This window comes from Heterodontus francisci, chromosome 34 (genome assembly GCF_036365525.1).
Source record: "Heterodontus francisci isolate sHetFra1 chromosome 34, sHetFra1.hap1, whole genome shotgun sequence".
NCBI classification, from domain to species: domain Eukaryota; kingdom Metazoa; phylum Chordata; class Chondrichthyes; order Heterodontiformes; family Heterodontidae; genus Heterodontus; species Heterodontus francisci.
This window is the reverse complement of record NC_090404.1, coordinates 26,884,407-26,901,341: the sequence shown is the minus strand read 5'-3', so window position 1 is coordinate 26,901,341 and position 16,935 is coordinate 26,884,407. Positions and strand designations below refer to the sequence as shown.

The 16,935-nt window shown below is 46.9% G+C and overlaps 1 protein-coding gene across 1 annotated transcript; it reads right to left on the bottom strand.

The window, feature by feature from the left end:
• Nucleotides 1-1,392: 1,392 nt before the first annotated feature.
• On the bottom strand, nt 1,393-16,482 carry LOC137349287 (zinc finger protein 239-like). The gene is made up of 3 exons (XM_068014829.1): nt 16,407-16,482; nt 13,401-13,522; nt 1,393-6,022 (listed from the first exon to the last, which is right to left on the bottom strand). The coding sequence occupies exon 3, from the start codon at nt 5,657-5,659 to the stop codon at nt 4,985-4,987; it is 675 nt and encodes a 224-aa protein (XP_067870930.1). The 5' UTR covers nt 5,660-6,022; nt 13,401-13,522; nt 16,407-16,482; the 3' UTR covers nt 1,393-4,984.
• Between the last annotated feature and the right edge of the window lie 453 nt (nt 16,483-16,935).

Below are 16,935 nucleotides of genomic sequence, written 5' to 3'. Positions count from 1 at the left end.
AGCCGCATGGAAGATGGCAGGATCCCCAAAGACACATTGTACAGCGAGCTCGCCACTGGTATCAGACCCACCGGCCGTCCATGTCTCCGCTTCAAAGACGTCTGCAAACGTGACATGAAATCCTGTGACATTGATCACAAGTCGTGGGAGTCAGTTGCCAGCGTTCGCCAGAGCTGGCGGACAGCCATAAAGGCACGGCTAAAGTGTGGCGAGTCGAAGAGACTTAGCAGTTGGCAGGAAAAAAGACAGAGGTGCAAGGAAAGAGCCAACTGTGTAACAGTCCCGACAATCAAATTTTTCTGCAGCACCTGTGGAAGAGCCTGTCACTCTAGAATTGGCCTTTATAGCCACTCCAGGCGCTGCTCCACACACCACTGACCGCCTCCAGGCGCTTACCCATTGTCTCTCGAGATAAGTAGGCCAAAGATATTGTGAATAGCTGGGGTCCTAGCACCGACCCCTGCGGTACCCCACTAGTCACTGCCTGCCATTCAGAAAAAGACCCATTTATTCCTCTTTATTTCCTGTCTGCCAAACAATTTTCTACCCATCGCAATACACTACCCCCAATCCCATGCACTTTAATTTAACACGCTAATCTCTTATGTGGGACTTTGTCGAAAGCCTTCTGAAAATCCAAATAAACCACATTCACTGGCTCCCCCTCATCAACTCTACTAGTTACATCCTCGAAGAATGCTAGTAGATTTGTCAAGCATGATTTCCCTTTTAAACCAGGTTTGCAGGTGTGATCCTCAATTCACACAGCGTAGGTGAGAGAGATGATGTGGGAAACACACAAACTCCAGTAGCTGAAAGTGATGAACAGACTAGGTTTTGCACTTAGTGATCCCGGCATGTTACTGATAACTTCCCTGGATACCAAGGCTAGGAGAGGCTCTCTGGAAGGGATGGGGAGCTGAGACTTGTCCATGAGAGTAACTGAACATCTGAGAACTGAAATAATGTAGAGTTAGAAAGGAGAAAATACACAAAAATGGAACAGTTGGTCACAGGACATCAATCAGTCTCCTCTTCTCCTGGGGAAATTAAAGTGTGTGTTTGAAACAACATGAATTCATTTGACAGATGTCAAAATATTAAACTACAGCCCAGATATAGAGTTCATAACAGGAGGACAATTAAACTCCGACTATCAGAATGAACATGGTTCAGTCCTGGATGTGATTAACAGCAGCAATCACAGCAGAATCCAACCTGAGCAGTCAGTTGCGAACTCACTGGTAAAGGAGTGTTTATTCGCCAATTGCCTGGATGAGTGCAGCTCCAACAACATTCAGGAAGCTCGACACCATCCAGGGCAAAGCAGCCACATGATCATCACCTCATCCACCACATTAAACATTCACTCTCTCCACCACCAACGCACAGTAGCAACAGTGTGAACCATCTACAAGATGCACCACAGCAACTTGCTGAGGTTCCTTCAAAAGCACCTTCCAAACCTGCGACCTCGGCCACCTAGAATGACAAGGGCAGCAGGCACATGGGAACACCAGCATCTGTAAGTTTTCCTCCATGCCACACACCATCCTGATATGTGTATTATGGGAACTTCTCTAATCTATGATTTACCAGGACACATTCCCTAGTTCCCAGCAGTTACTTTTCTTCAGTAATTTTCTTTTCCCTAAACTACCCTGCCTAGTTTTAATTCTGTTATTTCTTATTGTTTCACAATTATGAGTATAACCAGCACACATTATAACCTAATCTATTCCTCAATCCGGTTTCAGTTTATATTGTGTTTAATAACAGACAAACCCTGTCCTTTCCCCTGATCTGATTAGAGTTTCCAATGAGCTGATTCTGTGGAATGAAATGTCTTGTCAGTGTTGCCATAGCAACCTGTCTACAGTGAATCACCGGTTAGAGTTTCTAACTCAGATTAAACTTCTCTATCCCATAATACACATTATACCAGACATTTAATGTCAATGTATTTTAGCCATGTTATGCTAATATCTCTAAAACTTACAAGGGGTTCAAAGAAACAAATCTATAAAAGTGGGAGGACAAGTTGATAAAGTGGTTAAAAAGCACATGGGATCCTAGTTTTATAACTCAGGGTGTAGAGTACAAAAGGACAGAGGTCATGTAAACCTGTACAAATCATTGGTTCGGCTGCAGTTAGAATATTGGGTCAAGAATTGGCATCTTACACCAGGAAGGATGTCAAGGCCATGGAGAGGGTGCAGAAGAGATTCACTGAGATGATAGCAGGGAAGAGAGGCTTTAGTTATCAGGAGAGATTAGAGAAACTGGGGCTCTTTTCATTCGAACAAAGGGTCATTGGAGATCAGAGGGAGGGGTTCAAAATTTCATCCGGTAAATGAGGAAAAAATATTTCCACTAGTCGGTAGGTCAGTAACTAGAGGACATCAAATTCAAATAAACACCAAAAGACTCAGACACAGGGAGGAAATATCCAGCAGAATGTACAAAAATATCCGGGACACTCATTTTCCCTCTGGAAGTGTGTCCAGGAGGGAAACTGATGGATTTCCCTTATCATTGGGTTCAATGTTGTTCTTATCGAGGTATTGAATATCAGCACGCGGGAATGGGGAATTCCGAGCACTGTGTGTCTGCTTGAAGCACTCTCCAGTTAGATAAACGTACAGATTAGATACAGAGTAAAGCTCCCTCTACACTCTGCCATCAAACACTCCGACGGCAGGTAGAGCACCGGGTTAGATATAGAGTAAATCTCCATCTTTACTGTCCCATCAAATACTCCAAGGGCAGATACATGTGCATGTTACCGATACCTTCCCTGGATACCAAGACTAGGAGAGGAATACACAGGAGCTGGGACCTGGCCATGAGAATAACCGAAGGTCTGAGAACTGAAATAATCTAGAGTAACAATGAGGTGTTAGTCATGGCTCAGTGTTTACATTCTCATCTCTGCGTTTATAGATTGTGAATTCAAATCCACATACAGAGACCTGAGCACAAAATCTCGGCTGATATTCCAGTGCAGCACTGAGGGATCACTGCACTGTCAGAGGTCCCGTCTTTCACATGACACCTTCAACCAAGATCTCATCTGTCCTCTCAGATGGACACAAATGATCCCATAAAGTTATTTTGAGGAGCAGAGGTGTTCTCCCCAGTGTGCTGTCAATATTTATCCTTCAAGCAACATCACTAATGTTACAGCCACGTGGAGCCTTGAGTGGTTCCCACTGTTCAACTCCCACCTGACCACAGCAAGTGTGTTTTGTTATAAGGGTTTAGCCGCTCAGTGTTTTATTTGTCAAATAAACAGACAGTGACAGGATTTCTTATAGGTTTTAAAACAGAAAATCAATTGTTTATTGATCTATACACTTTATCCTGAAATTGTCATAACCACATTCACTCACGTATTTGCTCTCACACACAGCCACAAGAGACAGACAGAGAGAGAAAAAGAGTGAAGCAATTACAAAGGAGGGGGGGGGGGGGTGGGAGGGGTTAGATTTCGAGGAGTTCATGGTAAACCTGTTGAATTCTCTTGGAAATCCAGTTCTCGTTGGTTGCAGGCCTGAGGTGTTTTTAGATTTCTCTCTTGGTTGAAAGTTCAGTTGAAGTCAGTGGATCACTTCTAGTTCACTGCTGTATAGAGTAGATACAGAATTCTGCAGCAGGGCATGTGCTTTCTTGTTTGATGGAAACAAGCTTCTAAATTCTGCCTTTTTTCTCGGGTGTCTCTCTCTCGGCTGCTTTTTAAAGTAAAGCTGTATTACTTCTCACCTCCGGGTAGGAGACGCTTTGGTCTCTCCCCATTGGTGATCACACAATGGCCCAGGACGCAGCTACTTCACACCTTCTTTGTTTCAAAAGAACCCATTCAATTTTGGAATATTCTAGGATGGGAGCAATTGACACCTCTTAGCATTGAAGAATAGTTTTCTTTGTAAATTCAAACTGTCTGACAGAGAAAAAGTCCAAGTCCTTTTCCTTCGACAGCCATTTTGGAGCATTGTTCACTTTTCAAAAGAAAGGTCCATTCTTTAAATAAAAAGTCAGTTTTTATAAATCTTCAGTTATATCCATAACCTTTCGTTATCGCACCTCTTGTGCGTGAGACACTCCGAAAAGATTATGTGGTCATAGTCTCCTTTCTGTTTGTGGGTGTTGCTGTGCACAATTTTCCTGCTGTATCTCCAACATTAAAAGGACTTGCATTTATGTAGCGCCTTTCATGACCTCAGGATGTTCCAAAGCATTTTACAGTCAATGAAGTACTTTTAAGGTGTTGACACTGTAGTAATGTAGGAAACACAGCAGCAAATTTGCACACAGCAAGATCCCACAAACAGCAATGTCACAATGACCAGATCATCTATTTTACTAATGTTGATGGAGAGATAAATATTGACCAGGACATTGGGGATAACTCCCCTACTCTTCTTTGAAATAGTGCCACAGGATCTTATACAATCACCTGAGGGAGAGGATGGGGTCTCAGTTTAATGTTTCATCTGAAAGACAGGACATCCGACTGTGCAGCACTCCCTCAGTATTGCAGTACTGGAGTGCCAGCCCTGGATTTTGTGCTCAAGCCCTGGAGAAAACTTGAACCCACAACCTTCTGACTCAGAGGTGAAAGTGCTACCCACTGAACCACAGCTGCCAACAGCACTGAGTACACATCAAAAGAAATTCATTAGCTATAAAACACTATGGGACATCTGATGTCATAAAAGGCGCTATACAAATACAAGTCTTCCATTAATAAAGGAGAAAAGGCCCAAAAATGGAACAGTCAGTAACAGAACATCAGTCTCCTCTTATCTGAGAGAAATCAATAACTCGAACACTCTGTTTGAAGCAAAGCTGATCAGTTTGATATATATCCAGAATATTAAACTCCAGCTCAGGTACAGGGATTAGAAACTGAAATAAATCCCAACATGGTCCAGTCCTGGATGTGATTAACAGCAGCAATAACAGCAGAATCCAATCCCTGCAGTCACTTGTGAACTCGTTGGTGTTTCAACAGGTGGGATGACTGAGCAAATCCCTTTCCACACAGGGAGCAGGTGAATGGCCTCTCCCCAGTGTGAACTCGCTGGTGTTTCAGCAGGGCGGATGAGTGAGTGAATCCCTTCCCACACTCGGAGCAGGTGTATGGCCTCTCCTCAGTGTGAACTCGCTGATGCGTCAGCAGGGCGGATGAGTGAGTGAATCCCTTCCCACACACAGAGCAGGTGTATGGCCTCTCACCAGTGTGAGTGTGTCGGTGTCTCAGCAGGGCGTAAGACCGAGTGAATCCCTTCCCACACTCGGAGCAGGTGAATGGCCTCTCCCCGGTGTGAGTGTGCTGGTGTTCAGTGAGATCAAATGATCGCTTGAACCCAGTCCCGCAGTGAGAACACCTGAATGGTCTTTCGTCAGTGTGAACACGTTGATGGGACATCAGTTCAGCAGAACTTTTATAGCAATTCCCGCAGAACGGACATTTAAAAGGTCTCTCTGCAGTGTGAATTCTCTGGTGTGTCAGCAGGTTGCATGACCGAGTGAATCCCTTCCCACACTCGGAGCAGGTGAACGGCCTCTCCCCAGTGTGCCTCCGTCGATGAATTTCCAGTTCTGATGGGTAATTGAATCCCTTCCCACAGTCCCCACATTTCCACGGTTTCTCCATGGTGCGGGTGTCCTTGTGTCTCTCCAGGTTGGATGATCAGTTGAGGCCTCGTCCACACATAGAACACGTGTACAGTTTCTCCCCGCTGTGAATGGTGATGTTTTTTCAGGCTGTGTAACTGGTTAAAGCTCTTTCCACAGTCAGTCACTGGAACACTCTCACTCGGGTGTGTGTGTGTCTCAGTGATTTTCCAGTCACACTGTTGTTTGAAATCTTTTCCCACAGACAGAACAGACAAACATTTCTCCTTCCACATTCAAAGGCCGATGATATTCAGGTCCTGATGAATTGTGTGACATTATCAGATCCTGATGTGATGTTTAGTTTGTGTTTGCCGTCTGCAAATCCTCCCCTTCTAATACCCTGTAAAAGGAGTTTACAAAAGTCATCACTGTCAGTACAGGATAGAAATTCAGAACAGACAATTCTAGTTTCTATGGAACATTGTTCCCTCTTTTGTTCTCCCCAAACATGTGGTCCATTCAAACTAAAAGACGACAAAATTAACAAAATCAAAGGGAACCTTCCTAACTCGACCAGAATGGCATTAGCAGTGTCTATGAGACCCTCTGTACTCTGAGGTACCCCCTCACCAGGACACAGAAGATATGAAGATATCAAGCGAGCTCCCTCTCCAGGGCCATCCGGGCATGGACAAGACCACGAAACAGAGACCGGCAGACACAGAGACACCCTCATTCCCAACACAGTCCCTGCACATCCTGGACCTAAACACCGCTGTTTCAACCAGGCCCAAGAGCAGGTCCAGAAGAAGATCATCCAACTTACCCACCCCCCTCCACACTGAGCGACCAAAGATTAGGAGAGTGGGGCTAAAGTGTAACCAAACCTTTTGATAAGGTTCCACATGACAGATTCATCACCAAAGTAAAAGCCCATGGGATCCAAGGCAAAGTGGCAAGTTGGAGCCAAAATTGGCCCAGAGACAGTAAGTAAAGGGTAATGGTCGATGGTGTTTGTGTGACTGGAGGCTGTTACAGTGGAGTTCTGCAAAGCTCAGGACCAGGTCCCTTGCTTTTTGTGGTATATATCAATGATTTGGACTTGAATGGGTATGAGCAAGAAATTTGCAGACAATAAGAAAAATGGACCGTGTGGTTGATAATGAAGAAGAAAGCTGTAGACTGCAGGAAGATATCAATGGACTAGTCAGGTAGGCAGAATTCAATCCGGAGAAGTGTGAAGTAATGCATTTGGGAAAAGCAAACAAGGTAAAGGAATACACAATAAATTATAGGATACTGGGAAGTATGGAGGAACCTTGGAGTGCATGTCCACAGATCCCTGAAGGTGGCTGAGTAGGTAGATAAGGTGGTTAAAAAAGGCTTAAAGGATACTTGCCTTTCTTAGCCAAGGCACAGAATACAAGAGCAGGGAGTTTATGCTGGAACCATATAAAACACTGGTTAGGCCACAGCTGGAGTACTGTGTGCAGTTCTGGGCACCGCATTACAGGAAGAATGTGACTGCATTCGAGAGGGTACAGAGGAGATTTACAAGGATGTTGCCTGGACTGGAGAATTTTAGTTATAAGGAAAGTTTGGATAGGTGAGCATTGTTTTCCATGGAACAGAGGAGGCTGAGGGGAGACTGAATTGAAGTGTATAAAATTATGAGGGGTCTAGATGGAGTGAATAGGTAGGCCTCATTCCCCTTGGTTGAGGGGGTCAATAACCAGGCGGCATAAATTTAGGGTAAGAGGTAGGAAGTTTAAAGGGGATTTGAGGGGAAATGTTTTCAGCCAGAGGGTGGTGGGATCTGGAACTCACTGTCTAGGAGGGAAGTAGAAGCACAAACCCTCACAATAATTAAAAAGTACTTGGATGTATACTTGAAGTGCCCGAACCTACAAGGCTATGGACCAAGAGCTGGAAAGTGGGAATAGGCTGGATGGCTCATTGTCGACTGGCACGGACACAATGGGCCGAATGGCCTCCTTCCATGCTGTATATTTCTATGATATTAAATTTGATGAGCAGCCCCTTCAGGTAACTATACAGGTACTGTAACCTCTCACACTGAATATATATATGGCCCATGGACTCCTCTAGGCTGTAAACATCACAAGCAGCCTGGGAGTGGGTGAAGTTGCTTAAAACCTTGTTGTTCAGGATGCTCCATCTCTTGGGCACTTGGACCCGGTTGGGAACAGAGATGCTGAAGCCCCGCCCACTCTCTGCATCCTCACCAAATGGCCGCACATGTGCCCTGATCTCGCCCAGTCCAAGATGACGGCCAGTGCCCCCGCTCCCCCGGGCCTGTCACCGCGGGGTAAACACGGGGCCTGCGGCCTCTTATTCAGGGCCTTAGGCCAATCCCAGTGTTTATGAAGCTTCCCAGCCCACCCACTTCTCCAATTCCTCCCCTGCCCCCACAATCTCCTCCCGCCTCCAGGGCCGCCTGCACTGCACATGCTCAGAACACAGTCCGTTTTTCCACTGGTGCACTGGGGTCCTGTAGTCAATGTCTTTCTGACACGCGGGGAGTCCTGGGTAATTAATTCGCCATCGAAAGCTTCACTTGTTAAATGGATGATTATTTTTGTGTCATCACATGCATATTGGGGCCAGAGAGACAATGAATAAAATTATTAAATAAATGATACAGAAACCAGAGTGCCCGGGCCATCAACTATGGTGTGAAGTACAATGGGACTTCTGTTCATGACCCACATTTGGACTCAGGAATTAGAGGGATGTTTTCACAATGTTCAGATGACACCAAATTGGATGGTCGAACTAATAATGTAGAGACTGCACTGAAATCCAGGAAGACAAACAGGCTGGCAGACTGGACAGATAAATGGAAATAAAATTCAACATAGTGAAATGTGAGCTGGTTCATTTTGGGAGGAGGAATAAGGAGGCCAGTTATTGGTTAGAATGTAAGAAATTAAATGGAGCAGAGGAGCAAAGAGATCTGGGAACAGAGTCACATAAATCACTAAAAGGAGCAACACAAGTCGATAAGAGAGCAAAGAAAGAGCTGATGTTCTTTTCTAGAGGAATACAATGTAACAGCAGGGAGGGAATGTTAAATTTATAGAGAACCTCACTTAGAAGGACTGTGAGCAGTTCTGGTCTCCAGATTAAAAAAGGATATTGAAGACTGAAGAAAGTGCAGAATAGATTTACAAAGATGTCACCAGAGAGGATGTTACTATCCAGCAAGATTGAGCAGGCTGGGGATCCTTTCTCTGGAAAAGAGAAGACTAGGAGGAGATCTGATAGAGGTCTTTAAAATTATCAGTCAGTCAGAACAAGGGGGCAGCAATATAATACAGACATTAACAGGTCAAATAGAGAACTTAGGAGGAATTTCTCTACTCAGAGAGTGGTGAGAATGTGGAACTCACTGCCATGTGGAGTGTTTGAAGCAGATAACAATGATGTGTTTAAGGAGAGGCTCAATACATTTATGAGGGAAAAGGGAATAGAGGGATATGGGGGCAGAGTGAGGACGAGGCAATTCGATTAGAAGGAGGCTCATGTGGATTATAAACATCAGCACTAACCAGCGGGGCTGAATGGACTGTTTTTGGGCTGTAATTCTGGGTACGTTCAGCCTGAATGAATTAATGCTGAGGTTCACAGGGCCCAGGGATGGATTAGTGCTCGGATTTACAGGGCCCAGGGGTGGATTATTGCTCAGGTTGGAAGAGCTATTGTGATAGGGGATTCTATCGTAAAGGGTGCAGACAGGCCTTTCTATGGCCACAAACGAGACTCCAGGATGGTACGTTGCCTCCCTAGTGCTAGGGTCAAGGATGTCTCAGAGCGGCTGCAGGACATTCGGAAAGGGGAGGGTGAGCAGCCAGAGGTCGTGGTCCATATTGGTACTAACGACATAGGCAGGAAGAGAGATGAGGTCCTGCAAAGTGAATATAGCGAGTTAGGCAGAAGGTTAAAAAGCAGGACCTCTCGGGTTGTAATCTCAGGATTACTCCCTGTGCCACGTGCTAGTGAGGGGAGGAATAGGAGGATAAGGCAAATGAATGCATGGCTGAAGAGCTGGTGTAGGCGGGAGGGCTTCAGCTACTTGGATCATTGGGATCTCTTCTGGTGCAGAGGTGACCTGTACAAAAGGGACGGGTTGCATCTGAACTGGAAGGGGACCAATATCCTTGCAGGGAGGTTTGCTGGTACTACTCGGGAGGGTTTAAACTAGTCTTGCAGGGGGGTGGGACCCAAAGTAGTAGTCTCTCCGTTGAGATAGTTGAGGCAAATGTAGAGGTGAAAGCAAGCAAGTCCAGTAGGCAGGCTGGGCAGGGGCAGGACGGGGAGTGTGGAAGGTCTGGTAGGCTAAACTGCATTTACTTTAATGCAAGAAGCCTTACAGGTAAGGCAGATGAACTCAGAGCATGGATCGGTACATGGGATTGTGATATTATAGCTATTACGGAAACGTGGTTGAGGGATGGGCAGGACTGGCAGCTCAGTGTTCCGGGGTACTGATGCTTCTGGCGTGACAGAGGTGGAGGTAAGAGAGGAGGGGGAGTTGCACTATTGATTAGGGAGGACATCACGGCAGTACTTAGAGAGGATATCCCGGGGGAAGGTCCAGCGAGGCCATCTGGGTAGAACTTAGAATTAAGAAAGGGGTGACCACTTTGATGGGATTTTACTATAGGCCCCCCAATAGTCAGAGGGAAATGGAGGAGCATATATGTAGGGAAATCACAGATAGGAGTAGGAATTATAGGGTTATAATAGGAGGTGGTTTTAACTTCCCTAATATTGACTGGGACTGCCCTAGTGCTAAGGGATCAGATGGGGAAGAATTTGTTAAGTGTGTCCAGGATAGTTTTCTGAAGCAGTATGTGGATGGCCCTACTAGAGAAGGGGCTACACTCGGCCTCCTCTTGGGAAATGAGGCTGGGCAGGTGGTTGATGTGTCAGTGGGGGAGCACTTTTGGACCAGTGACCATAACTCTATTAGCTTCAAGATAGTTATGGAAAAGGATAGGACTGGTCCTCAGGTTGAAGTCCTAAATTGGGGGAAAGCTAATTTCAATGGCATCAGACAGGAACTCTCAAAAGTTAAACGGGAGAGGATGTTTACAGGTAAAGGGACGGCTGGCAAGTGGGAGGGTTTTAAAAGTGAGATAGGAAGAGTTCAGGGCTGGCATGTTCCTGTTAGATGGAAGGGCAAGGCTGGCAAGTTTAGGGAACCTTGGTTGACGAGGGATATTGAGGGTCTTGTCAGGACAAAGAAGGAGGCATACGTCAGGTATAGGCAGCTGGGATCAAGCGAGTCCCTCGAGGAGTATAGGGGATGTATGAGTACACTTAAGGAGGAAATTAGGAGGGCGAAAAGGGGCCATGAGATTTCCCTGGCAGATAAGATAAAGCAGAATCCTAAAAGATTCTATAAGTATATTAAGAGTAAAAGGGTAGCTAGGGAGAGAGTAGGTCCCCTTAAGGATCAGTGTGGTAATCTATGTGTGGAGCCATGGGAAATGGGCGAGGTATTAAATGAATACTTCTCATCTGTCTTTACCGTGGAGAAGGTCATGGAAGCTAGTGAGTTCAAGGGAGGGAACAGCGATATCCTGGAACATATCAACATTACAAAGGAGGAGATGTTGGAGGTTTTGAAGCGCATTAAGGTGGACAAATTCCCAGGGCCTGACCAGGTGTATCCTAGGATTCTATGGGAAGCAAGGGAAGAGATTGCTGGAGCCCTGGCAGAGATTTTTATATCATCGTTAGCCACAGGTGAGGTACCGGAAGGCTGGAGGACAGCTAATGTTGTGCCTTTATTTAAGAACGGCAGCAGGGATAAGCCAGGGAACTACAGGCCGGTGAGCCTGACATCAGTGGTGGGAAAGTTATTGGAAGGGATTCTGAGAGACAGGATTTATATGCATTTGGAAAGGTGTGGTCTGATTAGGGATAGTCAGCTTGGCTTTGTGCATGGGAAATCATGTCTCACGAATTTGATTGAATTTTTCGAGGAGGTGTCCAAGAGGATTGACAAGGGCAGGGTGATGGATGTTGTCTACATGGACTTTAGCAAGGCCTTTGACAAGGTCCTGCATGGTAGACTGGTCCAGAAGGTTTGAACGCATGGGATCCAGGGTGAGCTAGCAAATTGGATACAAAATTGGCTTGGTGGTAGGAGGCAAAGGGTGGTAGTGGAGGGTTGTTTTTCAGATTGGAGGCCGGTGATCAGTGGTGTGCTGCAGGGATCAGTGCTGGGCCCTCTGTTGTTTGTCATATATATTAATGACTTGGATGTGAATGTAGGGGACATGATTAGTAAGTTTGCAGATGACACCAAAATTGGCGGTAAAGTGGACAGTGAAGAAGGTTGTCTAAGGTTACAACAGGATATAGATCAACTGGGAAAGTGGGCAAGGGATTGGCAAATGGAATTTAACGCAGACAAGTGCGAAGTGATGCATTTTGGGAAGTTAAACCAGGGCAGGACATACACAGTGAATGGCAGGGGCCTGGGGAGTGTTGTTGAGCAGAGACACCTTGGGGTGCAAGTACATAGTTCCCTGAAAGTGGCAACACGGGTAGACAGGGTGGTGAAGAAGACGTATGGCATGCTTGCCTTCATCGGCCGAGGCATTGAGTACAAGAGTTGGGACGTCATGTTACAGTTGTACATAACGTTAGTTAGGCCGCATTTGGAGTACTGGGTGCAGTTCTGGTCGCCGCACTACAGGAAAGATGTGATTAAGCTAGAGGGGGTGCAGAAAAGGTTCACAAGGATGTTGCCTGGTTTGGAGGGCTTGAGTTATAAAGAGAGATTGGATAGGCTGGGTCTGTTTTCCCTGGAGCGAAGAAGGCTGAGAGGGGACATGATAGAGGTATATAAAATTATGAGAGGCATAGATAGGGTAGATAGCCAGAGTCTGTTTCCCATGGTAGGGGTGACTAAAACTAGAGGGCATAGATTTAAGGTGAGAGGGAGGAGGTTTAAAGGGGATCAAAGGGGTAAATTTTTCACACAAAGAGTAGTGGGTATCTGGAATGAGCTGCCAGAGGTGGTGGTGGAGGCAGGAACAGTAGCAACATTTAAGAGGCATTTGGACAGGTACTTGAATGAGCAAGGCACAGAGGGATATGGAATTAATGCAGGCAGGTAGGATTAGTATGGATGGGCATTATGGTCGGCAGGGCTTGTTTCTATGCTGTACAACTCCATGACTCTCGATAAGATAGACAAGGAAAAACTGGTTCCATTAGATGATTGGACAAGGACTAGGGGACACAGATTAAGGTTTTGGGCAAGAGATACAGGGGGATGCGAGGAAAAGGCTTTTTTTACTCAGTGGGTTGTAATGATCTGGAACTCGCTGCCTACGAGGGTGGTGGAAGCACAGACAATCAATGATTACAAATGGAAATTGGATGGGCACTTGAAGGAAATAAACCTGCAGGACTACGGGGATAGAGTGGGGGAATGGGACTGACTGGATTGCTCTACAGAGAGCTGGCAGCGAATCAAAATTCTCAATGTCCTTCTGTGTCAGAACGACTATGACTCATCTATGTAATCTCTCCTCATAATTTAACCTTTGGAGTGCAGGTATCATTCAGGTAAATCTACACTGCACTCCCTCCAAGGCCAATATATCCTTCCTCAGGTGTGGTGCCCAGAACTGAACACAATATTCCAGGTGTGGTCTAACCAGGGCTTTGTGTATCTCAGTGCTTTTCCAGTCACACTGATACCTGAAATCTTTTCCCACAGACAGAAGACAAACCTTTTTCCTTCCACATTCACAGGCCGATGATATTCAGGTTCTGATGAATCAAGTGACTGTCAGATCGTGATGTGATGTTTGGTTTGAGTTTCCCCGTCTGCAAATCCTCCCCTTCTGAGCCCCTGTAAAAGGAGTTTACAAAATCCATCAAAGTCAGTCCAGGACAGAAATTCACAACATTCTCTCCTCCTGCTTCCTGACCCAGAATGGCCATGCATGTGCCCTGCTGCACATCGTCAGGAAAGATGGCATCTAGGGAATGTATCAGTAATCTGTCCTGAGTGTTTGATGGGACAGTGTAGAGTGAGCTTTACTCTGTATCTAACCTGCTGTGCTGTATCTGATACGGCAGCGTTTGATAGGACAGTGTAGTGTTTCAACAAAGCGGCCCACCGTCACCTTCTCAACAGGCAACTGGGGGGGGATTGGCAATATCTGCTGGTCTTGCTCGTGACGCCCATATCCCAAGAATGAAGTTTAAAAAAAAAAATCTGTATATGTAACATGAATTAAAAGCCTCTACATAAATACTTGTTACTGAAACAATACTCTTCTACATTGAGTGGCTGGTGTCCATTTCGCAACCTCATCTCCCCTGGAAGAAACCTCCCTTAACAGTCGTCTTCTTCTTTGGCCTTGTCTCGCGAGACAATGGGTAAGCGCCTGGAGGTGGTCAGTGGTTTGTGGAACAGCGCCTGGAGTGGCTATAAAGGCCAATTCTCGAGTGACAAACTCTTCCACAGGTGCTGCAGATAAAATTGGTTGTCGGGGCTGTTACACAGTTGGCTCCCTCCTTGCGCTTGTCTTTTTTCCTGCCAACTGCTAAGTCTCTTCGACTCGCCACTCTTTAGCCCCGCCTTTCTGGCTGTCTTTCAGCTCTGACGATCACTGGCAACTGACTCCCATGACTTGTGATCAATGTCACCGGACTTCATGTCATATTTGCAGACATCTTTAAAGCAGAGACATGGACGGCCGGTAGGTCTGATACCAGTGACGAGCTCGCTGTACAATGTGTCTTTGGGGATCCTGCCATCTTCCATGCGGCTCACATGACCAAGCCATCTCAAGCGCCGCTGGCTCAGTAGGGCGTATATGCTGGGGATGTTGGCCGCCTCGAGGACTTCTGCATTGGAGATATGGTCCTGCCAACTGATGCCAAGGATTCTCCGGAGACAGCGAAGATGGAATGAATTGAGACGTCGCTCTTGGCTGACATACGCTGTCCAGGCCTTGCTGCCGTAGAGCAAGGTACTGAGGACACAGGCTTGATACACTCGGACTTTTGTGTTCCGTGTCAGTGCGCCATTTTCCCACACCCTCTTGGCCAGTCCGGACATAGCAGCAGACACCTTTCCCATGCGCTTGTTGATTTCTGCATCGAGAGACAGGTTACTGGTGATAGTTGAGCCTAGGTAGGTGATGGTTAGGCCAAATTCTTTGCAGGCAGCCGCAGTCCTGTCAATGAGTCTCTGCAGACACTCTTCAGTATGAGATGTTGATGCAGCATCGTCAGCAAAGATGAGTTCCCTGATGAGGGCCTTCTGTACTTTGGTCTTCACTCTAAGATGGGCAAGGTTGAACAACCTGCCCCCTGATCTTGTGTGTAGGAAAATTCCTTCTTCTGAAGACTTGAACGCGTGTGAGAGCAGCAGGGAGAAGAAAATCCCAAACAGTGTAGGTGCGAGAACACAGCCCTGTTTCACGCCACTCAGGATAGGGGACACCGCGATGCTGAATTGTGCCTTTCATATTGTCATGGAATGAGGTGATGATACGGAGTATCTTTGGTGGACATCCGATCTTTGCTAGTGGTCTGAAGAGACCACGTCTGCTGACGAGGTCAAAGGCTTTGGTGAGATCAATGAAAGCAATGTAGAGGGGCATCTGTTGTTCTCGGCATTTCTCCTGTAGCTGGTGAAGGGAAAACAGTACCACACTGGAAATTGTACGACAAAATCGGAACTCAGTGATGTCATTGATTCTCTAGCCAGTGGAAAAGCCCCTGGAAAGGACAGCATTATCCCTGAAATAATCAAGAGTGCCAAGCCTGCTAGACTCTCAGCACTCCATGAACTGCTTTGCCTGTGCTGGGATGAGGGAGCAGTAACACAGGACATTCACGATGCCAATATCATCACCCTCTATAAGAACAAGGGTGACCGCGGTGACTGAAACAACTACTGTGGAATCTCCCTGCTCAGCATAGTGGGGAAAGTCTTCGCTCGAGTCGTTTTAACAGTACCACACTGGAAATTGTTGGGCTCAAATGTACACAGAGTTAAACCCAGCAGTTTCTCCTCCATCTTCACTCCAGCTCAATTGATACAACAAACAAGACCAACTTCTGCCTGCAGTCTGGAACTCGGGAGTGGACAAAGGAGGAAGAATGAGGAGAGGCAATATAGTCCAACACTCACAGCAACCTACAATCCACCTACAATACTGGGATAGGGAGACAGGGTTTAGAAACACTCACCAACACGACTCCAGTAAAAGATCCCAGGAGGAAAAGGGGGAGCAGTGTGTGTACCTGCCCCTATATCCCCCTCCCCAGGCCTGTCAGTCAAACCCCCCACTCCTCCCAGTCCACAGCTCAGCCTATCAGCTTCCTGCACCTTGAGCCAGCCCTGCCCAGGTGTGGCCCAGTCCAAGGGGAGTCTTTGTGGAACCAGGGAGTGGGGGAGGGGGGGACCTCCTGCCCTGTGCTGTGTCCCAAATGGTTCCTCCCTCCCCCAGGCCCCTTTATAACTGAGCTCAGTTTCCTTTAAAGTTTTCTCCTTTGATGTTACACTTTATTAATCTTTAATTCCTCCAAAAGAGCTGGAAATCTGGCGGCCGTTAACCCCGGGCCTGTCACCGGGAGAAGCCCCGCAGATGCCGCCCCGCTCGGTGCAAACGCGGGACCGGGAGCTTCTTATTGGGGATGTTGAGGCCTACACCGGGTATTTCTGAAGCCTCCCCGCCCACCGACTGACCGGCTCCATCGCTCCCTGCACCACTTACCGACTGCAGATGCCACTCAGAAGCACCTCTCCACCGTCATCACAATGGTCCGCACTGCGCCTGCGCTCTCGGTACCTGACGCGCTCTCCAGCGACCTGAGAACCCCCATTGTTCGGGTGACTGACGGCAGCTCCAGGCCAATAGCAAAAGTGGGCGGGACTAGAGTGCAGTCGGCGGCCCGCCCACTCCTTGCTCAAGCCCCGCCCCTCACTCGCTGCGATTGTTTGGAGGACCTGCCGCTGCTCCAGTCCCGCCCCCGCGCTTCCTATTGGTCCACAGATGCCGTCAATCAGCCAGGTGGGCGGGCTGTGTGAGCTGAGCATGCGCGTTCGCCCGTTTTTGAGGCACAGAGCGCGGTTCCAGCAGGTGAGAGGGAGGTGGGTTAATGAAGCCCCCAGTTCTGATGAAAAGTCATAGACATGTTAACTCTGTTGCTCTCTCCACAGATGTTGCCTGACCTGCTGAGTATTTCTAGAACTTTCTGTTTTTATTTCAGTTTTCCAGCATCTGCAGTGTTTTGCTTTTATTT

What these genes read in the sequence shown, in the direction of transcription:
- LOC137349287 (XM_068014829.1), bottom strand. Translation starts at nt 5,659, where the DNA reads ATGGAGAAACCGTGGAAATGTGGGGACTGTGGGAAGGGATTCAATTAC.